The sequence below is a fragment of the Clinocottus analis genome, unplaced genomic scaffold (genome assembly GCF_023055335.1).
Source record: "Clinocottus analis isolate CAN_PGR_092001 unplaced genomic scaffold, fCliAna1.0.p SCAF_12, whole genome shotgun sequence".
Lineage (NCBI taxonomy): Eukaryota > Metazoa > Chordata > Actinopteri > Perciformes > Cottidae > Clinocottus > Clinocottus analis.
In genome coordinates this window covers 16,005,915-16,031,442 of record NW_027175843.1, presented here as the reverse complement: position 1 = coordinate 16,031,442, position 25,528 = coordinate 16,005,915, and the positions used below count along the sequence as shown (strand labels likewise).

The window sequence follows — 25,528 nt, the reverse complement described above, 5'->3', positions numbered from 1 at the left end:
AGAGCGACAAAGGATTTAGGGCACACATCTGCATAATTACGATATGATGATGTTTGTTCGCACATGCTGTTTAGCAGTTCTAAGATAAAAACGGCGGCATTAATGAATTTCTAAATGCGCTGAAACCACTACAATTTCTCACCCTGCTGTAGCAGGTTGAACAACCAAATTAGTTTTCAACATGAATCTAGAATTTAACACAATAGGCTCCAATCAAGACTATGTTTTTATCTCAGCAGGGAAGACAAACACATCGCATAAGTGCAACACTACAAACAATGGCAAATGTTTTTGTTTGTTGGACTGGCAACAAGCAACGATAACAGCGGAGGGGAAAGGGAGGAGAAACTTATAATTGCATCGCTGTATGGTGGACTAAAATTACCCATGCTTTAATTACTTACGTTAACATTCCAGCCCACATGGACTTGTGAAGAAAGGCCAATCAGCTATTCTGAGAGGGCTCTCATCTACATGATGTTTGATGAACAAAAACACTATAACAAAGCATGTAGAGCGCTGTACAATCTTCTACTTAAAGTAGGTATGGATGAGCGTAAAGACCATGCACATCTGACTGTATCTTACACGAGGGCTTTTCTTTCATCTGCAACCATTCTTTGTTCTCTGCTTCAATACCTCAGTAATATTATTACATCCTTTCACTGACTCCTGAAATGTTCTTCCTCTATCCTCCGAAGCATTTTAACTTGTTTGACGCCAACATCACGCTGAGTTAATTTTGGTACGCTTGTCTTTCCAGTCATGAATAACTGCTGGGTGTAAACATGTGCTTCTTTATTCACAAAAAAAATGCATCCTGAGGGTCTTTTTCCCGGTTGGTTTGGATTATATTTACACTCTAACAAGCTGTGCTTGTTTTTCAGTTGCGAGCCGGCTTCCGACGATGGCAATGTCTGGAATTACTCCCCCATTCACTGCTTCCCTGCTCCATATCGAACAGATCCTGCGTAGTGTACTCGATAATGAGCAGGAAATTGAGATGTTGGGCACTTACCAGTCATTCTTTTGCATCATCATTGACAGGTGGTGTTGCAAGACTGTGATTCTAAGAAACATATCAAATACCATGCGATGAACACTACTCTTTTTTTAAATATTAAAAAAAATTAAATAAAAGGCTTTGGTTTCACTGTCCAAATGTATCTTTTTGGAGCACGGCATGTGAAATAACTGTTCTGACTCAAATACTGCCCTTCCTCTTTGTGTGTATATATTATTTCTATTTTATTTTACATAGATCATCAACTAGTGAGCATGCCAACTTTTGTGCCTGAGGCATTTATCATAAGGCTCAGTCTTCAAGCACAATATCATGTGTGTAGCCAACAAGTGCTATTTAAGAGGCCTCGTATTAAAACTAGTCCGCTTGACATAATCTTAGGTGATACAACAAGTTGTGCACTATAGTCAGTCTCTCCATGTCTCTATTGCTTTCTCTATGCTTTATCTCATTGTAACATCTTTTATAATTACTATTTTAAGAAACAACATGCTAGTATAGTCTGCCGCTGCAGTGGGCAGTTTCCTTTTAATCTCCTGGCAATGAAATACAACACTTTAGTTGTTGTATTTTATAAACAAAGTGGATGTAGGAGGGACACAAGACATTATTTACAGTATCAATAGCAATGTGGATGATTTATGGTAAAAAAATAAATAAATAATCACCACCCAAAATTAGCTATGTCCATATGTTCCTACCAGATGATACTAATGTAAGTGAGGAGTTAGGGCAGGGTATAAACATATTTTTCCCTGACATCAAAACACCTCACAGCTATGTGTAAATTCATGGCTAGCAAAGTGTTATCTGCCTTTAACACGTTTATCAGTATAATAACACGTGGAGTGGAGCATGTTGATGAACATTTCACGTGTGCAGCACGTTCGTGTTCAAGAGTGTGAGTGTGGGTCTGTTCTGTATATCTGTTCAAGTATGTGCAAAATCCTTGATTTTAGAAAGATCGGGCAGCCTCTCATGTCTTAAGGTTAGATGAACAATAAAAATAAATCTCTGTATTTTAGATATATACTATAACTAGCATGTCACACAGGCATCAAATAATTGGGCTCTGACTTACTCATCATTAACAAGGGCAAGACATACAATATGTTGATGCCCTGTATGTTTTACTTGTGCAGAGTTGTGGGCTGGGGTAGTCAGATAAAAGAAGAATTTGGAAAGTAAAGGCAGTTAGAGTTGTTTCCATCCACAGCGTCTGCTGTTTATATGAAGAAGAGCCCTTGAGCGAAACACTGAACCCCAATTTGCTCTTTGTGCACTTTACAGCAGCCCCATGCACCTAAAAGCTGAGGATGGGTAAAATGCAGAGGTCACTTACTGCAGAAGACTCCATTTCATTGAATTATTACAGATGTTTTTTTGTTTTTTTTGCAAGGAGTGTTTTTAATATTCTTGGTAAGTTTGCTGTTCAAAGTGCTGACATTATAAGAGAATCTCTCTAAAAGCCATGCAATTCCTCAAAAGTAAACCACGGCGGCTTTCTCTTCAATTGATGCCAATTTGAGACCGTCTCAATCTAACTGACCTGCTATCCTCTCGTCCTCACTTTATCTCCCCAATCCACACTCACAATCCTTCCTTCATCCACTATGAATCACAAATACGCTCGTCCATTACAGTTTTTCTTTTCCCCTTCCTTTCTTTGTGTGTGTGTGTGTGTGTGTGTGTGTGTGTGTGTGTGTGTGTGTGTGTGTGTGTGTGTTGAGTGTATAATAACAGTTTTGTGTGCCTTTAATAATGCTGGTGGAGCAATGGAGACACAGCTGGGCATTTTAGATTAGTATAAACATCTCACAGTAGAGTGGATACATAACAAGGAATGTGTGTGTGTGTGTGTGTGTGTGTGTGTGTGTGTGTGTGTGTGTGTGTGTGTGTGTGTGTGTGTGTGTGTGTGTGACTGGCCGGCTTGGTGGCTGCTTGTGTTGGCACACACAGCTCTGTACACTTGCACTCAGATGCTTTCTTAGTGGCAGAGTTGGCTGACGGATCCACCACAGTCTTTATCTCTTGCATGCAGGTGAGGCTGTAGACATGAATCACCAACCAGCTTGCTTACTTAATACTTAAGTATTTGGAATATGCAGAGACTGCGTACAAATTCTCCACTGTGTTTGTGTACTATTTTTATATATATATGTTGACCAATTTTAGCAATGACAGAGGTTCATGAAGACCACACAGATTGTAGCCACTTTTAGCTTGTGACTATCTAATTAGTCAGCTGAAATGATCATCTAGCCAGCTGGTTCATGTCATTTCCTTGTATTTGTGTTCGTCAAACATTTCTCGCTGATGGACTGTGGTGTTCCCAGCTGGCTTGTTTCAACTAAGATCCATGAAAAAGGGTCAATTATTCTTGCTGGCTACATACAGTAAATAATAGGGTTGTATTCAAATGAACCTTTGAATGCGGAGCCGCTTTTTTGCATTTCTATTCACTGTGTTTTGAACCAAGTATTTCTGCATATTATATTTGTAGAATTAGTTTACAGTAGTGGATGTGTAGGATGTAAAGTTGTGTTGCCATGCACCTGCATCAATAGGGCGGTCTAGCAGCAATCTAACAGCACCATAAATTGTATTCATTTAACTACAAGATCAACAAATCTAATTTTGACGACAGACATCCGAAGTTAAAATATTGATAAATCTAAAAACATTGAATCTAAAAAAAAATGTCATTCTGTACAGCCAGATTGAATAATATAAAAAAAACCTAAAGCTTACTGGTCGGAGGCAAAATAAGTCATAATCCAAACCATCGAGATGACGCTCTGTTGCTGTACTGCAAAATTGGGCAAATTAGCTTAGGTAAACTCCTCAAAACTTATTAACGAGCAGAAGAAGAGATCAACAAACCATATAATACGGTTAACTCCCCAAACATTGCTTTTTGGCCCACGGGGAAGAGCCTTCATTGTGACATGGAAGCCTCTTTTACTTTTCTTCTGACGACTGTGGTGTCAAGTTGTACTTTCTACTTAGAAAAGCCTTTGACTATAACAGAAAGAGGACGGCTGACACTTGTTTTTTTGCTTTTAAATTGTTCTTTCAAAAGGTTTCTCTCAGTCATTGTGCACATAATTTACAATCAAGACAAATATAACCCTTTACCTACAATTTGCAATAATAATAAATATTTGTCACATCAAAAAGCCCTGCGTAAAGATTCCCCTGTGAATAAATCTTGTAACACATACACAAATGCATCTTCTCACGGCTTTTTTCTGATATGATAAAAGCAGAGAGAAGGCATCTGTCTTGCTCAAGCTTTCATCATTTAAATACATGAGCATGTAATTGACTGTTTCAAATCATTGTGATTAAAATGCTGAAATGCATCCGCTCTACCTACCAACTCTTCCATTATTATAATATTATATATATATATATATACATATATATATATATATATATATATATATGCATATATATATATATGCATATATATATACATATATATATATATATGTATATATATATATATATATATATATATATATATATATATATATATTTTTTTTTTATTTATTTTTTTTTTTTTTTTAACGCCACGCCTAATTTTTTTTAAACGCCACACCTGATTTATAGTCCATTTCACCAAAAACTGCTGCACGTATATGAACAAAAGTAACGGCCATAAAATCCATGGATACCAGATCTAGTACTGTGGCAGAGAGACTGAAAGACAGGATGAGATAATGATCATTCTTATCATTAAGGAGGAGCCGGGTTCAAGCACTCTGGCGACACCAGCGCTGTCAAGTGTCCTTGAGACAAACAGAGACACCTTTTGTTGTCCACTGCCGCAGATCTGAAGGTGACCGTTCTGGGCACAGCTGCGTGGCAAAATGAAAGATAATGAATATCCATCAGATTTCAGTAATATGGTATTGCATTGGCCAGTGCTAAACACTACCAGGAATGCCGATTGGATATTGGGTAATGACACACACACACACACAATGTCTACACTCCTGGCTGCATCTTAACAAGCAGCTCAGTGAGTAATTAACCTGCAGATCACCTGCTTTGAGAGAGTAATATTGGTCCTCCAGAAGCTGGAAACATGTCTGCTGTATCGAGACTCGTATAGGTCGAAGAAAATGACTGAAAATGGACCACAAAATAGAGAGTGGGACTTTTTGAAGTAAGAACGAATTAAGCTTATATTTTAGTTATTTTAGCAAGCACTCTCCCTGAAGTGTCTCTGTACACCTGGCAATAACACATTGAAATACTGAAAAAATTGTTCCCTCATATTCTTATCTATTTTTATATTATTTCCCTCTCCCATAGAACGTGGCAATGCAACAGCATTTAATGAAAGGTCCTGCTGCGGACAATTCTGACAGGGTAACCACAGCCCAACTTTAGATTTCCCCTCACAATCACAGAGCTTTAGGAAAAGCACACACACACACACACACACACACACACACACACACACACACACACACTCAAAGCTCAGACGCAGCAGCCAGTTGTCTGTGGGTAAGGTGCAATTTGACAACAGGAGATATTGATTCAGCTGCCTGCAGGCTTTTTATAGAACCATCATTATGACCCATAGCCCTGCCTGCCTCTTTGCCTGCCCCACTGCCTCCCCACATTGTGAGGTGCAGCAGAAACAGCAGTAAGAGAGGGCAAGATAATGAGGCTGATAATAAACATAGTTAAATGATGGGGAATAGAAAGAAAGACAGAATGCAATGGAGGGCATTGTGAAGGAGATACAAATGGTAGAGGTCAAGGAAAACAAAATGAACGGTGAAAGAAGGTTAATTAAAAAAAAACATTGGAAGGGGAGCTATGTTGTGTAAGATCGCAAGTGGGTGTGGAGAAAAAAAAAGCTAAAATGTGCAAATATGGACCATTATCGTCTGCACAGAAAACAAAACGGGCGAGGGGAAGAGAGAAGCAGGGATGTTAGGTTGAGCAAAAACAATAAATAATGCTGTGTATTACTGCTTGTATATACAGAGACTCATTTTTGGCAGAAGCCTTTGTGATGTGATGTTGTTGTTGTTGTGTTATGATGCACCTTCCGCCAGGACAAATTCCTCGTTTGTACTAACTTACGTGGCGATTAAACGTTTCTGATTCTGATTCTGAAGTATTATAAATAGTTTTAAAACACAGCGATAGGAAATGCAACTTTAATCCCTTTTCTGATTGAAAATGAAAATAAACACAAATTATTGAAAACACAGTCTAGGTACATATTGTACTTTAGTACAATATAATTATAATAATTCCTTCGGACAATTGTAATCCCGTCAAGTTCTCCCGGATTCCGTCTGCAAACACCTCCTCTTTCAGAAATAGCGGCTGGGTCCAGCAGTCAGTCTGGTTCTCTTCTGTAAAACTGAACAGCCAGCAGCAAAACTGAATGAAACTAGCCTAACTAGCTAACTATGTCCTATTAGCGACGCTGAAACAAGATGGATATGGGGCCCCTCACAAAAGGTGCCTGCAGCTCTGCAGAGAGGCACTTGTGAGCCCTGCTGGTGTTACATCAAATATTAAAGTACCAACTGAGTTCTTGAGGCAAGTTACTAAACTGGAAAGTGGAATAAAGTTTTTAAAATGTCTCTTATAATATAAGCAACAATTAAGGCTACACGATTCCCAGCTTGGCTGTCGAGCGTTTGCATGTTCTCCTCATGACAGCGCGAGATCAGCTCCAGCAACCCCGAATAGGATAAGCATTTAAAGATAATGGATTGTTGGACTGGTCTTAGTTCTAATCTTCCCTCTAAACATCAGGGAAATTAGTCTTTAGGAAGCACTAAACCAACTTCTCCCGCTGCAGAAAGTAGTTAAGAAGAAGACAATGTCAGACTGAACAATGCGTTGAAATGGCAAGTCTGTGTGTGTTTCCAACAGCTCTCCTCAAGGCTTAACCTGTAGGATGAGTGTGATCCATCTACAGTGGCATATCCTCTGTATTTATCACTCAAAAATAACTCTGCGTGTGTTAAAAAACTGCTGACAGGGTGAGCAGTAAAAAGCGCTAACAGAAGAAAAGTAGGACAAAGAAAAAGACGTATGACCTCTCGTGGCATTAGAACTGTGCTCTGTCGTTGGAGCTAATGAAGTCTCGTGGCCGCTACATGTGCATGTATTTTAGAAAGTAGGCCTATTATGTAGAGACTACACTATATGTGGTTATTTGCTGGTAAGTATGTTTTTGCTTTGTTTTTTATTGTTATGTAATCTATCGTGTGTACATTGTTATCGCTGCTATTATTTCTGTTTCATATAGTGTGACTTGAGTATCTTTTAAAGCCCGATACAAATCAAATGTATTATGACTAACATTATGATTATATGATCAAAGCAGAAAGTGAGTTAAGCCAAAGCTTATGGGAATTTCATTAGTTTGGGTACTTGGTCATAAACCAAAGTATTGACTGCTTTCTTCATTTTAGAAGCATTAATGCCAGGACCAAATTTGATTGCTAATCCGTTTAGAACATGTTAATCTATTTAAATGAAGGATTGAAGACTTGGACCTGAGGTGGCGCTAGTTGAATCGGGAAAGGATCAACAGTCAGTCCATTCTCTGAAAACCATGAATATCTGCAATCCAACTCTCAAAATTGATTACTTTGGCAGGACATTATACTGTAGAAGAAGGTGTCTCTCATGTGTAGATGCTGATCTCCAAATAATTTGTTAAAATGTTAAAACTATATTCTGACACATTTGATTTCCTTTTTCATGAAAATGGTCCACACATGTTATTGGTTCTTTCCTAACCCACACAAATATGTCTTTCTTTAAAATATGAGCTTCTATGTTTCTACCCTGGAGTGACAATATGAAAATGTAAATCACCAAAATTGACTCGGCAAGAGTTTTCCTCCATTTCCTTCTGAATGGCTTGTTCCCTCTGGGATTCAATCTCCCTATGATTGGCTCGCTGATTGATAATCACTTTAAGTGTTAAAACTCCTGCCTTGCTCTAGTGCTGAGTATCACACAGAATCAGGAGTGTCTTGGAACTCAGAACTCCAGGGCCAAAGAGAAGTGAGGAAAGCTGGTTGCGGTACTCACCGCAGCTCATGCTGTTAGTAATGCTTGTCGCCTGGTAGAAGAGCTCGGCCAATGACTGAGCTTGTCCAATCTGATGTGATTTCATCTGTGCATTTGTTTATAAACTGTCTTTGTTTCCCTGAACCATGAGCACACCTGTCTGGAGTTGTTTGTGTACAATTTAGTCATACCATAATCAATGTCTGTGAGGATTACAGCAGTCTTTATTTAGTTTATTTTTTCCACTGTCTGTGATAAGTTTAATATATCAACCACTGTAGAGTTTGCTGCTCTAGAAGGGATTATTATTAAACATCTGAGTCATCGTGAAGTTTGTTTTACAACATCTGCTCTCATCCTTCAGCTTACTGCTCCCTTTGCGTGACCCAGTTTAGTCATGCCAGAGGAAAATTGTTGCAAAGTAGTGATGTTAATAATCAACCGTTTAACCAACAATAACAATTTTGACCAACTAATGCTGTAAGTTAAAAAGTTAAAAGAAATGTTGAAAGAAAATAGAAGCTGAGCCACCTAAAAAATTAGCACACCTTAAAATGCCCCCAAACTACAGCTGCTGTATTTTATTTGAGAGTAAAATAAACTATACAGTTAAACTATGTTTTAGGGTGTAAATATCATGTGATGGACAGGTTGCTACCAGAGCGTCGTACAATCTGGAAGTTTGTCCATGTTTCGTTCGACATCTTTAACTCTTTCACAGTGAGTTTGAGGGCCAAAAACCAAGATGACGACGGACAAAATACCAAACTCGAGGCTTCAAAACAGCAGTCCACAAACCAATAGGTGAGTACTTCCCTCTTTTTATATACAGTCTAAGAACAAGACACAGGAACTTGGCTCGCGGCTTGAGGATATGAATCATGTATTGACCGACACAGGAAGTGTACTGCCACACTCATAGCTATAGCGTTGCTGCTAACTTCTTACTCGTCACACACTTGCTTTCTCTCTCTTTTGACCGGGCAGACACACAGCCAAGAACATCGCAGCGAAACTAATTGTGTCCAAGACAATACACGCAGTGCGTCTCTCTGAAGAACACTTTGATATGCGGACCCGAGGAGCCAGAGATCAAAAAGCCAGCCTTATGGTTATGGTTAAAGGCTCTACCCACGGAGGCACAGCTGAACAATGTTGTCTGCCAGTGTGATGCAAATGAATCGACTGGAAGAGACAATCATGCAACAGTAGGTGGGGAGCTGGGTTAGAACACACGGAGAGCCGCAATCATTGACCTGTCATCTGAGAAGATGCCCCAAAATGCATCTCTGTTCGCTGATATTAAGTGCTCTGTGGTCTTCATCGGGTGCTTTGAAAGTCAGATGTGAAAGGGAAATTGAGTCATCATGCACATGTGAAGACAAGTGTATGATTGTGTTAGTGTATACATGTGTGACTGACACATGAATAGAATACAAGAATACAGGACAGCTAGTCATAAATCATACAGAAAAACATGTATGTAACGTGATTGTAACATGTAACATGATTGTCCTAATAACCACAACCGCTCAGACCAACAAAAAAGAAGGAAAAAAAGCTCACATACAAACACACTGATGTCGGCGTAAATTGCATTAAAAGCATATAGCAACACAAACCTCTGAAATTATGTTTTTATAAACCATACAACCACAAAAGTGTGCCAGGTATTTACTGTACACATTTCCAATAGTGACACATTATCACTTGGCTAACTCGATGGTGATTGCTTAAGGCAGTCACCCAACACTGCGGTCCTCCCACAGACACACCGTCACACAACCGCGTCTAACGAGGTTATATTTTGCTATCGGTACAGTTCTTGTACTGCTCTTGGATCTGCAGTCCAACGTAGAGGCTGCGTGAACATGTTCCTCATCAAATGGCATCACACTGAGCATCATGTGACATTTACAGCCTATCAGGATCTTTCACAACCTCACAAAGCTTGATTTGGAAAGATGTTATGTTTATGAATGCATTGCATTTCAATACAAAAGATTCAGACACACTCAGGATCCTCCAACCAGTCACTAAGAGAGCACAATGTGCATTATACCAAATGGATTCCAAAGGCTGACATGTATATCCACATTCGGCAACTAAAAAAAACCTGAGCTATCATTTTCATTGCAATCATTCAGAGTCTGTTAGCATGCTACAGCAAAACAAATTTTGACGCTTTCTGCATTCTGCTTTGAACTCTGTCTTTTTCTCTGCTTTGCTCTCTTTTCCTGGTCCCCTATTCGCTCTCTACCCTCTTTCTCTGTGTCTTTTAGTTGCTGTTTTGAAAATGTAAACTGTATGGTTGACAAATGGTGAGTCACAATGTGGGAAGATAAATCAGCCCAACTCTGCAACGCTGCCAACATCTCTCTTTCCATCCTCTTTCTCTTCTCCTCTCCTTGCAGGCATCTCTGTGTTCACCCTCTTGTTCACACATGTACACCTACACCAATCGCTTGCTTACACTTGGAGGCGTGCATCCTTTTCAGACTCTTTTCAACACTCCTTCCAATCTCTCTCTCTCTCTCTATCTCTCTCTCTCTCTCTCACGCGCGCGCTTTTTCTCTCACTCAGATGCACACTAAACTGTTCACACAATACATGTTTGGAATGGCTGCATGTCACAGTCTCTATGAAGCTGCAGGCGGTATTACGGAAGAGATTAGAGTGCTGCTGGATTGAGGCATGACTCATTCACCCCCAAAACTACAAATGTTAAGAACAAGGAGAGTCCAAATATCATATCTAAATGGAAGGAAACAGGAGAAAGGAAGGAAGATTGGAAGATAGAAAGAAGTATAAATGAGACAAAAACACGCTAGAAACAGATAAAAGGAGAATGATGTAGAATTGGGATAAGAAATAGAAAGCAACATGAGAAGAAAGAAAGCATTTAAAAAACATTAAAAAGGATGGGAGGGGGAAGACAGAATAAAAAAGGATTCATGCCATGATGTTGTTAATATAATCATATTTAACATTAGAAAAATATAAATATTGAGGATAAGAACATGACATTGATTTCAGATGACAATTTTTTACACGGTAACTGTGATGAATATGATCCAAGTCATAGTCATGGTAATGACAGTAAGTCCATTGCACTAATAGCTCATTGCTAGCAAGTGACATGTTGTTTAGAACCCATGATACCAAAGTCAATCAAATCGGACCTTTAAAGCTTTTATGCATCATGTAGAAGTTTGTTTCCTTTAAAAGTCCATGAAACAAAAAAATAGCGCTCATAAGTGGTAAGGATACAACCCAATCCATTGCATTGATGTAAATGTTGTGCTAATACTTCACTAATAAACCTTTAACGCAGAAAACTGGAAGTTGATTGGCAACAAAAAAAAAACAAGGTGCATTTTCTTTCTCGTGAAGTGAATCAATACTTTGCACTGCACGTGTGTGTGCATGTGTTTGTGGGTGCATGCTCATTATGCTCCTGCGCTATGGGCACGCACAATTATCAACTCCAATCTAATCAGTCAACAACACAGCAGCACTCAGAAATTTCCATTTAGACAGAATTGAATTCAATCCAACCACAGTTCCTCTGCTCATCAACGCTCTCTGCCTACATCAACCACACCTCTGTTTCGCTCTCTTGCTCCCCTTTATATCTTTCTCTTTTAGGTTTCTTCCTCTTTCACAGCCTGACCCTGCAGGATCCGCTTATCTGTCTCTGGGAATTTGTTTCTGCCTGATCTGACCTTTTTATCGTTCCTCCTCATCTTTCAGGGGCCAGAAGAGCAGATAAAATAGCCACCTATTGGTTTGAGCATGAGATGGAGAAGCGAGGGCAGATAACAGCAATTGCTGTGTCCTCGCCTATCTACTCTCTGCACTGAGGTATGGCTGGTATGAAAGAGGGCTTGGTATAAATCAAGAAAATCACTGCTTCATAAGGCAACACATATTGAGACTGCCAATCATTCTCAATAACTCATTTGAATTTCAATCATTTCATTTTTTTTATATTCGAATCATATTAGATTTTTATTTACAACTGTTTGTCTTTTACTAATAGTAAATACTCTATAGACTGTATGAGTTCCATGATGAGGAGGAGTGAGGCAAAAAGGAAGAAACTCTCTCCAGATGCGCTGCCTTCAGCTCTGGATCGCGAGCTTGCTCTGGTGTATTGATTTCAGGTATCAGATGTGTCACATGGAGAAAAAAAAACATTTAATTTTGCAAAAGAACATGGTCTAATATATTCCTTTCTCCCACATCATTCGTCTACTGATCTAACAACGCAAGTGGGGAGGTGTGGGTAAAGGCCAACAGTCCGGTACAACTGCATTGTGGGTGGTATGCTGCTCCAAACCACTGTTGTTTTGAAGAGGACCTGTGCTCACTCAGACACGGACACTTTTGAGCGATCAAATCCCTGTGAAATTGGATAAAAATCTGATGCCATAGTCCGCTAGATACATTACAAAAGCTAACGATGCTCAAAGAGCCGTATCACTCAGACTTGCAGAGTAAAAGCAACAGGAAAATAATGTATTTTACTATCTGACCGAAAGGTACGACTACAAACTGTCAGTCCGTACACTTTGCTAATCAATGTGTGTTGTTTGTTGTTCTAATAGCTCGTGGTTTAACAGCTTTATCCTGCACTACGTCCTCCAACAATGAGCCCGACACTTCCCTCCCTACTGTATAATTCCCCATCTCCATCTTCACTGATCAGTTCTCCACCTTATAAAGCTGATGAGGAGAAAACAATATCCTTCTCTAGCACCTGCAGTCCATTTGGCCAGATCCAAACAAACACAGAGATTTGTGACAAAGAGGAAAAACTAGATAACGAAAGTCTTTTTGTCTTCACAGGCAGATGTCTCAACCAAACACCTGGACAGCTCAGTTTGTTACATGCTACGGGCTCGGGCGACGAGGTGAGGAATCACATTAACGAGGGAGGCAGCTGGCATTGGTAAAGCCCTTTGGCGAGTGTCTGTTACTCAGTTCTGTTGATGGACGGCATGAATTAAAGAGATATGATGTGCTACGCTGCTCTGTCTCTCTGTGTGACACGATGATGACGGTCACAGCACCTGCTGCTCACAAAGGACAAATCCTTTGTTATATTAATGTCCTTGAAAAATAAACCAAAGGATCCTCAGCTGTTTTGATCCATTGATCTATATCAATTTGTTGAGGTTACTAGCATGGGAAGGAAAACAATCTTTGGGACCATGTTGCAGTAAAACGATCAAAACGGGGGGATATTGTGATGTACCCTTAGGGTTGCTCATGTGTATTATTACATTAAGTTGTGGCACAAGACATATAATGTTCATATGATTCCCAGCGTCTCCTTTTTTATGATAACTGGAGTAGACACCGAAATATAAAGCCATACCCAAGTCTTAAGTGATCCTATTTCCTATTTCACAACATATGTAATTTCATATGGCAATAGCTACATACATGTGGATATATTGTGATGTAATAAAGTGAAAATAATCACATAGAAATGTCTTTTTCAGCTATACTACTGAATTGAAGATCTAAAAACTTTGGGTACTTCATCACATTGATGCAAACATCCTGCAAATCCAATATTTCCATTAGGTGTTCCTGCTCACTGATTCGCAGCAGTGCCCAGAAACCAAAACGAAAGATAATACAGGCACAGACACTATTTAACAAAATCTCTGGTCGACAAATCTGTATTAATCTCCACGTCGGCACGATGCTGCATGACTCACAGGGGAGATTACTGCCCCTTAATTTGTCATAATTAACTTCAAAATTTGCATGGAAAGAGCATGTGAGGTACCAATACTACCGTTCCAAAGTAAACATTGTACTCAATTAGAGGTAACGTAACCAAATTTATGTATTCTGGATTCCATCAGCTAAACAGTCAAATTGTTCCACTAGTCAAGGTGGCACAAAAAAAGCAGCTTAAGATTTTAGCCATTAAGACGTCAAATCAGTTTTCTCCTTCACAGTGTGAGGACATTTACAGTGTGAAGGTGCACAGTGCATTATAACAATGAATAGAGACCCTGTACTTTATAATAACGACCCAGTTTGAACGCCTACTGTGAATGAAAGCCTAACTTCAGATATTATATGAATGTATCTAAAAGTGGAACAGACAACTGTGCGGTAGTGTGCCAGTTTAACCTGAATACATCACAACAGGCCGACTAGAACTAACCCATTTACTGTCTGCGGATCTTCGTTAATTCGTAATGGGAATTACGTCAGGGAATGTCAGGTAAGTGCCTGGTATTTAGGATGGACATTTAATAATGGAAGCTAGACAAAACAGTACTGTTTGTTCTGGTTTGCAGCTTGAGTCTCGACACATGTTGTTGATCGCAGTGTTAAAGGACATCCCCATGTTGGGTCTCTGTCGGCTGGCTATCCGGCCTTCACCAGACTGACTGCCTTTACATTAACTGAACCAAAGTATTGTTATGCCAACTTCGTGGAAAGAAATCAACAGTATGTGTATGTATTTATTCATTCATTGTATTTCGCACAGTAGCGAGTGAGGGGAGTCTGCCAGTCGTGGAACAGAAAGACTCACAGACATACTGGGAGCTTTGGCAATACAGTATAGACTTGAGCCATTCAAAATGCAGGTCAGTGTGGACTGATAGATTTAATAAAATGTGTTGTTTGTATTGGTTCTGTGAGACTTCAAAGCACAAAACCCATCCAGGCGCACACCTCATGTGTGCATAATAACATTTTAGTACCCAAAAACATTTTTCAAAGCGGAGTAATGGCTAAAAGGAAACATCTCTATAATTGAATCCCTGATGAAAAGTCTTTTTAAAGATTTTATTTCTAATCAGAACTACAATCCAGACTTGACACCCTTTAAAAGATGCCATTATTCAAGCACACACACACACACACAAACAAACAAACATACACGCAGCAACTTATGTTGAAGAAAACAGATTTTTCATACTGTAGAAAAAATTTTTTGGATTATGACGTCATCACAATAGAATAATGCACATCATATCTGAGCAAATAAACAAAACAGCAGGAGTTGCACATGCCAATGTGTATGTGAAGTGTCAAACTCCAGTGCAATAAATAATCCGTTTTGTAACACTGGTGCCACTCATACTTAAAAAAAGGCAAACAAGTCATACCATTTGAAATCTCAATGGTTATTCTTTGCAATGAAATGTCAAATGCATACATTTTGTGTAAGCAGGACATAAAGTGTAAACACTTTGTTGGCAAGACATAGATGATTTAAATGTCTATATTTGCATCATCCGAAGGCAACCAGTAGGACAATCTCCTAAAATGCTCTGAATGGAGAGGAACTGTTCTAAAGCGATCCTTCATTACCGTTTGTAATGCAACACAGACATAGATCTAACAGTCCTGTATTCTGTAGTGTTGAAATGCACATTGTGTTTCATATGACGTAACTTGGCGCCAAGATAAGAATGCAGAGCAGCTCCTTGTCTCTTATCTGTCACACAGGCAGTAAAAGAATCCTTCAATTTCTTTCCAGTCACTCTCTCTGCAAGGTTTCTCTGCATCCGACATATTGAGCCATGCATTACGTAATGCATTTACACGTGACCACACAAACCATGCTCCGTATGCATACAAACAGACACCACCTCACCGTCACATGCAAAATCATGTAATTCAAAGGGACATGTAATCTGATCTAATTAAAGACTTAAGGATTACATGTACCATTGCATTGGCAGCGCTGCTAATTGCGTTCGCAAAATTTCTTCGCGGCTTGTGATGATTACAGCATGCCTGTGATTCAGTCAGACCCGGGCTTCATTTGCATTCTTTCCACTAAAACATAAATGTGGTCAAATGTGATAGTGTGAAAAACAAGGGAAGTAAAATTAAACTGCATGGAAATAAAAGCAAACTAATGAAGATGATTAGAAGCCTTAGTGGCTAAACACCAGAATATGAACACAGTCCATATAGAAAATGGAATACACTGTGACATTATAACTGGGGCAGCTTAAACATTGCATTCCTGGGGGTTTACTGGGTGGGTATAATTCTAAATGGATTAAAGGAGGTTCATCAAACAGAAACTAAACAGGGGACCGCAGAGAAATGTTATAACATGAGTTGTCGTTGAATATTGGTTCTTAAACATGCATTGCCAATAGACACAAAATTCTTCATGGAAATGTAGGATTGTGTACAGAGTGTCAGTCTCCAACCTTTGTGTTGATTTACACTGCATGAGAAAGTGTGAAGAAGGATGTGGGCAAGAGCACAAATGTATGTGCTGTTGTTGCTTTTTGCAACAGTCTGGTGCTATTTGCACAAATTTAGCCAATGGCTCTGACGTGCATAATTGCGGCTTGACAATGTGCCTGGCTCCAATTAGGGTTGCCAATTAGAGCCTGCAGCTGGATCACAGAGCTGCAGTTAATCAGATGAAAGGGGAGTGACTTCATACACACATGGTGGGAAAATGCTTCGCAAGTGCTTTGTGTTACACATTGCGCAGCAGTTTACACCTCGTGTTGTCATGAAAATGGACTTCTTGGGTCCCTACATTCAATTATCTATGCCGCTATGTGCTTGCTATCCACTAAAAGCACCCCCAACCGTTATGGTGGAAATGATACGGCTTACATACATGCATTAACATGTGCACACACAAATACATGCAGGCACGGTGACTCATCCAGGCCTGTTTTTACATTTCCTTTCTTCTTTTTTTCTATTTCAAGTTTCCCTCAGCTGGAGAGTACAGTACGATCGATGGGATGTTGCTGAATTCGGAGGACGAAATCTCTAGAAAACATCAGAAGACTTTCGATGTTTGTGTGTGTGTTTGGGTGTGTGTGGGCACATGAGAGTGTACACAGCCTCATAAGCCTGAGGGCCGATGAGTAACACATCTCAGCAACACTGTTAGTTTACTCAGAAAGAAAAATACTATTTTATTCACACAAGTCTTGCTAAATGTGCTTCATGCTTCAGAAACTGGATGTTAGGTGTTCATGCGTTTGGTTGAAATACATTTTTTGTTCATGTTTCAACTTAGCTATAGAACATTATCTTTTTGTGCAGGCACTGACATCTCCAACCTATTTGCCACTCTCTTTTCTCGCTAATTGCACAGTACAGTAATCACAGAAGCTTTACTTTGTGCAATAAAGGTTAGAAGTTCACATCAGACAAAGGTCAGTCTGCCTGTTCGAGTCGAGGTGACGCCCCTTTTTCTTGAAATACTTTTAGATTTTTTTTTGTCTATTTGATTTTGTATATCTCAACAGCTTTAGTATATTCATGTGGTCAATTTACTAGCATTTAAATACATAATACTATATGTGGTATTTACACAAGTATAAAGTGGTTAATTCCATGGTGAATGACGGAAACGGTCAACTACATACGGATGTACTATTTAATACTTACAAAGGCATGCGTTTTGTGCTCTTTTTCAGTTTTACGAAATTATTAGATATTTTATATCATGGAATATATTGGCTGTAAAGCTGAAGAATGCATTTCTTACAACAACCTTTAGCGAAGACAGTACAGCACACATTTCCATAAACCTGTACTAAAGTGCCTCTCAAGGTGCAATTTGAAAGGATTTGAAGTACACTCACTGAATACATCTTTTTAATTAATTTTGCTGCTGATTTTTATAAACTACAATATGAATCAGTGCATATAGTCCATAAATGGTCTAACATGATCATGATCTTTGTCGACTCTGCATGGCTGCTAGTTCAACTCTATACTCCTCATGTCATATTGTCTAAATTCTTGCAATATATCATTTAGCAGGAACTGGACTGTGAACATATGCCAGTGGCATTTCCTAGACTATTCTCAGTGCTGCTATTAATAAGCAGCTGACCTTTTATCCGTTGAATACCTCGGCATCACTCGTCATCCCTCGCTATCTCTCGCAGGGTGGACTAAAAAAAACAAAGAGCAAAGACTGGCAACATTGGGAATAATAATTTAGAAGATGAAGAAGATGCAAAATATTATTGAAACCATTCTATTGTGAGAGCATAGACAACTGATTTTAGAAAGAGAGCAAGATATTCACAATAACAACTCAACTTGTAACATCAAACGTACCCTCAATGCCATAATGAGGCTGGGCAATGGCTTTATTCTAAAAATGTTTAAACTCCTTACTGTTTCTTCTATATAAGAGTAATCATTTGTCTTTTGTTCTATGAATTCAGCATGATACGGAACACTGATACACTTCGGAGTATTCTACACAGAATTCTCTCATTTGCATCCAGACAAAAGGCTTTTCCTCCTCCAGCTGCTATGTATTACTTCACTGGCTAAAGATAAAGGGAATGCAATCAAGCTAAATCTAACTACAGAAAGTGTTCACACACAGTCACACACACACACACATACATAATTGTTGCATGACAATTGTGTAACATTTTGACAATACATTTTCACCACAACTGAGATTATGGTCCAGCAAAAACAAATGACCATCGTGGAGAAGATCTGCCCGCCTCTGGCACTGGATTGTTCAATGGGTGCCACAAGATGATATTTGGTAGTGAATATTAAACATTCCAGTTACCGCACGAAAAAGTGATCCTTTTCAAACAAACAATTAAGGCCGAACAATGTTAGAAACCCTGTACAGTTCAGCAACTATAAGTGCAGTGTTTTCAGTGCGAAAGTGTCCACAGACTTTTCTACACAGCCCAGGCAGAATTTGATACATAACGTTTCATCAAGTCTCTCCCTTACACTCAAATATTGTACATAGACGTTTGGAGAAAATGACTTTCAGAAAAAATGTGTCAAAGGAGAAGAAAATGAGAGTAGGAGACTGAATGTTGTAAAAGGCAGGAGGAGAAAGAAAAGATAAAAACCGAGGCCAACACAATTGAGAAGAGGAAGAACAGAAAATGAATATAATAAATACCTTCCTTCTCTTTCTTCCTCTCCTTTCACAACATGTTAATGGGACACCAAAGAAAGTGACGAAGGATTGTCACTGTGACAGAGACAAACTGCGGCACAACATGAGGTATTGGGTGCTTTTCCTTTCCCCTCTGAATGGTTACTCTAGATGAGATCATTATATCATAGGCTGGAAGTGAGTTTTTTTTCCAACTAAACTAGAAATGCCAGCGTTACTGGAACCCCGAGTAAGGACGAGGACTCCACAGCCACAAGCAAATACATGCGACGACATCATGATACTGAAACAGTAGCAAAACTCCTGTCACTATTCACATACTATCTACTACTATCTACATAGAATGAAGGACATAAATATATATATATATATATATATATATATATATATATATATATATATATATATATATATATATATATATATATATATATATATTTATATATATAATTGAATTACAATGAAGGAAATCATCTGTTTAGTTGAGCGGGGTGCAGCCACAGTCATGGGCAAACATGCAACAGTCAACATTTGCTGTATATTTGGCGAGCAATAGTGTGTAAAAAGTGTCAACTCTATGTGTAACGGAAAATATACTTTGCTATAAACCCTCCTCGTATTACTTTCCCCTAAATTCAAAGGGTAACGACAGGGTAGAGTCATTCATTATATCACTGTGCCACCCTACAGGGGTGAAGTAAGGATAGAGTGCAGCGTGCGGTTATGAGCAGCTTACTATTGCTGCTTCATCCCTTTTCAGTCTTTCAGCACTTTTGCTTGCTCACCTTTGGCACCAGTGAAAACTGCCGTTACTCTCGTTTACAAATAGAGGGCTGCAAATCCTATTAGGTGTAATTCAATCAAGACTAAGTGAAAAAGGCAGGACTTATGTTTTTTTGTGATTGTGTGTGCTCATATTCATGGAAACGTGGATGTGAGCTGAAGTTTGGAAATAGAGTTTGTGCTACCAGTGGTGAAAGCATAGTTATGTAAATAGATCAATGGAGTGTGCAAATACGCCCAACAGTCTTGATCTGGATAGCATCTGATTATGACACTGGCCACTTCCTGTGGAAGCGGAGCTATTGATTGCAAAATAGTCATTATGTTTGCCGCCTGCTAACACAGTCAGCAAAGCCAGCGACACACTGTGATAACGATGAATGCTCAATTGCAAACTATCTGATGGTATCGTTCATCTAACAGTCACTGCAAAGCTGTTTGTGCAACTGTGTGATTAATACTGGACTGTAGCTGTGTGTTTACACACAGTGACCTCCTCCCATTGTCCACACATGTTCTATTGTTCAAATTAGGTTTACTAATTGCTTGCTGCTAGTCATTGAACAACATGTGGCTGCCGATGAGAGAATTTGTCCTCACAAGTAACGCTGCAGTCGTCCTCTCATAAGCAGAGGACTGTTGTCAATGCTGACTAACTTATCTCGATTACTCAGCACTGTCAACAAAGGTGTGGCAGAGGAAAGTCTTGACAGAACCTTGAGTTGATAGAGGACGACATGCAACATTAGCTTCAGTCAAGTCTATTGACATTTTCAGTGCCAATTTCACATCTATTGATATTACGAATCAATATCAAAGATATTTACAAACAGCTCAAAGTATGATGTTTCCGTAATGTTTAGACTTTGTAGATAGTTTATCAGGTGTGCACAAGCTAAATGTATTGCAGTCTAATGTAACACCCTAAAGACCTAGTAGTGTCTCAACGAAATGTGGCTGTTTTGATTTGCTGTTTCAGTGACACATGGATCAATTTGAACTGTCAGTTTTTTATTAATAAACAAGCTGTTGATATCAATACAACGCCTCTATCTGTCCTTTTTCTCCCTCACTCTCACTCTTTTCAATTGCTCTCCGTCTCACACCATATTTTTGTTCTCCATTTCTCTGATCAGATTGAGTGTTATGAGAACTGACTGTCTATCAGACTCTAGCAATTCTATTACCTGAACCCTTTATTGAAAGTGCATCCTCTTTCACTGCACCGACACACAAACCAACAACAATAACAAACACACACACACACACACACAAACACACACACACACACACACGTATACATTTGTGTAAACAATATTGACACAGGTAGACAGGACACATGAATGCACACTCAGCAAGCAGCCAATGTTTAGGCACAGAAAGAGAGAAAGAAACACATTGAACACACAGACAATCATGCATACACTTTCGTGCTCTCTTTCTTTCTTACAATCTGCTCTCAATAAACCAAATCTCAGCATATTTTTGGTAATCTCGCCCCAGGCAGAGGGAGGAGTGTCCTAGGAGCCCACTGCAGAGAGCCTCATTGCCAACCCACTGCGCCAACCCTGATGACATCGTCACTATGCACCATTCACCAGAGCAGGACCAGTCCCACTGACAGTTTGACACAGTGCAGGCACTAACAATGCTGTTCAAAACAAACCACTTCACAACGGACTGTAACAACAGTATTTCTATGAATGACTAATATAAAATATTAAAGGCCTGAGTCTTTCTCAAACTTATGATGTACACAATGTTATCATATTGAGCACATGTCTTGTAATGTCCTTTGAGTACTAAAGTCTTGCTTCAGACAACACTAAGCTCAGTCAACTCCACATCCTCTCACTTTGAAAGCTTTGGATGAGAATTAAATTGACTGGTTGATTCTATCATTAAAGAAACTTGAATAAACATATGCATTTTCAACAAATAGGAAGTAGATTTCAAAGGCAAATTGAGGTTTCTTATTGGAAATACAAGTGCAAGAACTGTGTAAATGAATACATTTCTCAATAAAAAACCTGATTTATTAAATTTAAAACAATGTACATTGCTGCTTCTTAAATATGCTTCAAATAGTATGTGATGTGATGTCCGAAACAACCAGATGTTTGTATAAAAACAAATTAATTTTGATGAAGAAATATAAGGTGAGGCCACTGTTTACAGCGAGGGCTATTGCAGTGAATTTTAACGCTTTGGTTGCACCTGGTTGCTATGATACAGAATACCGACAGAAGTGAAAATGTCAGCACAAGGTACTGCTCTAGTCTTGATGAAGGGAGGGCTGAAGCACGTAGGGAGACAAACCTACTGGTCTGTGTGTATTCATTTCTCCTTCTCCTTCTCCTTGTTGTTGTTGTTCAGTGCTTGCACTACAGGCAGGATGTGACAGTTGTGTTTTGTGACATTGGTCCTGCCTGTCTTCCACCGTGCTGGGATCGTTGAGTAAAAAGTGACAGTGACGAGCACAGCTTTTTCCCCCAAAGTCTCAACTGTCGGTGACCAGAAAATAACAGTAAACATGCAGCGCTGAGCGCTGGATAGACACAATTTGGGCTCCGTCACCCTGCTGGCTTTTGTAGAATAGTGTAAATACACAGCGATCTCATTGCAAAGATGTCAAAAAAGAAAAAAGACATAGCGGTGTTGCAGTAGAGCTAGTAAGAGCAATACCCACTATTGCCCGCTTAAAGCCAGAAAATCCCCATCAACAAATATAATAGCAATAAAACAATAATACAATAAATGGCACCCATAATTGCCCAATACTCTACATCAGCATCAAAACCCAATTACTCCAAACTCGTATAGCTCTTATGGGGTAGATAAGTTGTGTCTAGATAATTTCACTCGATAAATCACAGGACCTCAACTGGGGCCAGTATCCAGATTATTAACCGTTCATTAAGTGTTTTTTCTGACAAAACAACCACACTTGTCGTGGAAACTAAGATATATCGATCGCACTCAATCACGGACACCGTACATACACACGCAGGCACAGCACTCAGAGACACATGCGTGCCGACAAACCACACACGGAAAAAGGCCTATTCTACAGAGATCCCACAGAACAGCAGTCGATCAATAGTGTCATTTGAATGTTTACACGGGAGATCAAACCGTTTTCTTGACAGGAACAAAATACACATTTCTGACAAATAAAGACTGGTTGCTTCACTAAAAGGCAGGGTCTGTCTATAGTATTGAGTCAGTCACAGCCGACAAATAGAAGAGAAAGAGACAGGGTGCGAGTTTGAAATTGTCTCTTTTGCATGCTGCTCCACCCTGGAGAGACTGGGTGAGAAAAATTAAAATCTTGTGAAATGGTCAAATATCCCTGGTTGGTTATGTGTGTGCAACACTATCATAGTGTTTATGCGTAATAAAAGCAAAACGCAGGACTTACTATCGTACTATTTAAGAAGTACAAATGGAGCATGAGAAATTCTTGCAATGACTACAACTGTGCAGCTACAAAGGAACGAACACGGAGAGGGGAAACGCATCAGAGGAAAGAAACAAAAAGATATCATGACAGAAGATGGCAGGTAGACATTTAAAGGCCTGGGATGAAAAGAAGCAACACTCAGACTGCTGTGAAGGACAGAGGAAGGGTGAATTGAATAAATAAGCAGAAATAAGGCGGGTGGGTAGGTCCTCCAGACAGAAAGCGATGGAGGGCGAGGCAGAATGAGAAACGGCTCAATAGAGAAATGTGTGTGAGAGCATGCGATTGAGAAAGCAAGAGGAGAGAGTCAGCGACAGGCCACATGGGAGCAGATGAAGGTGTGTGCAGCATGTCAATACAAACGCTAAGTCACTCAAGGGCTTCCATCCAACTGAAATTGAAGCCTTGCTTCACAGTCCAGTATTCATTCGAGAGCCTCCTGTTCTCCATTTATTTCCCTCTCTTTCAAATATTCAAACAATGTCACATCTTCCTCTGTCACTGTCTCGTGTTTTTCTCTGTTTCCTTCAGCAGATTGTCCCTCTGTCTGTCCATCTATTACCCAAGCAGGATCAGCAGTGTGGCTGCTCCAGCATCAATAATTGCTTGCTTCCCTAAAGGCCTAGTGGGAACTCTGGGTATTTATGAGGGTGTAATCTCCTACCTGGGTTGCACCCACATGTCCTCTCCCATCCCTGTGACCGAGTGACCCGGGGGATGGGCTGTTGGATGGACATTTTGAGTCTGTAACATGACAGCTGAGCAACAAGAAATGACATGGCTGAAAGAGGGATGAGATTTAGAGGAGATGGGGGGAGGAAGGAAGGTCCCTTCATGGTGACGCACTACAGCAGTGCCACAGGTTTGTGTAGGAGTAAATAGAACTTAAGCGTCTTTCACACAGCCCGTTCAGGACGGGACTGTAGTGCCATTATTCCGCTTCGCTGTTCTGTATGAAAGGTGTTATTCCACCGCTTAGCCGGCAGCAGAGATAGTCGCAGAGATGAGCCAACATCTGTGCGAAAAGCGACTGCCAGCAAGTCAGAACTGGTGTTGCATTTGGATAATGTTAGATTTGTGAGCTCCAACCGTCAACAGATTTTAAAAAACGCTATGTGTAGTTAGCAGCTAACCAGAGCTTAGAGCAATCTATAGCCAGCATTTAATGTTTACTGTGATAGACTGCGTTTGTTTTATAAAAATTAACAATAATAGTGTAATGTATTTACTATAAATATGTATTTATGCATGTAAAGTTGTCTTGTTTGTCTCCAGACAAGAGTAAGGGAGGAAGAGAGCTGATGAAAGTTAAAGGATACATCCGTATGCCGCCTGTTCTGCAGCCAATGGCCAGGATCTTCTGCACAGGGTCATAGGCCAAAGAAGTGGGCTGGTAAGGAAAGCCATGACGTACAGTCTGCAAGGAAAGAAACAAAACAATATGTTAGTTAAAATAGAAAAACATCTTACAATCTAGGGTAGTTGAATACTTTTGTCTGACTCCATGATAGTCCACTGTGTGGTGAATTCAGTTGAAGCTTTGTCATTTCAAAAAGCTAACTGTCCTTTTTCTCAAACTGTGACCTTTCATTCTGCAGAAAAAAAAAATAACTTGACGGTAGCATCTGAAATTTAATTATGTTTTTATGAAATGGTTAAAGAAAACTAATGTCATAAACATTGTCATCAAACATTTTGTCTAGTTTTTGGAACTGACCACTTTGATGTGAGACTTTAAAAGGATAAAACACATGTTCCTGTCAGATTGCCTGATTGTTGTGACAATCAGACAACATTTTGAACAACAAATGCATCCATATATATTGTGATACACACATAGCTACTATTACCTGTATTTGCACATCGTTTGCACACTAATTCATACAGAACAAATGAACGATGCATCCAAATGTTAACATACTTCTTTGGGTAAAACCCGGAGACTACACATTGTGTAATTAGTAAAGAAACCACAGCTCCTGTTAATATTGCATCTGGACAGAGAGTAAACTAGACTCAGCATATGCCAACTCCTGACGAGGCAAAACAACACTCTGGAATGCATTGTATGCGCTGCGGCTGTCTGCCATTAGTCATGTTAAATTTCCCAGCAGTGCCTCAACTACAGTAATCTGATCTGGAGTGATGTGAAGACATGGCTCACCAGCAATGAAGGGAAATGTTACAGGATATTTTTTTTTTTTTTTAAAGCAGTAGGAAAAATTACTGTTTTTAGCACTTTAATAATGCTACAGATAAGAATAAAACAGTA

The 25,528-nt window shown here is 39.4% G+C and overlaps 1 protein-coding gene across 11 annotated transcripts in view; it reads right to left on the bottom strand.

Annotated features, from left to right (window-relative positions):
- The window catches only part of stxbp5l (syntaxin binding protein 5L), a 114,706-nt gene that overhangs the window by 71,625 nt on the left and 17,553 nt on the right, over positions 1-25,528 (bottom strand). For all 11 annotated transcript variants that reach the window (XM_068572076.1, XM_068572077.1, XM_068572080.1 and 8 more), the window contains exon 2: positions 24,576-24,673. In XM_068572076.1, the coding sequence (XP_068428177.1) occupies positions 24,576-24,673 (98 nt within the window). The remainder of the gene's footprint in view (positions 1-24,575; positions 24,674-25,528) is intronic.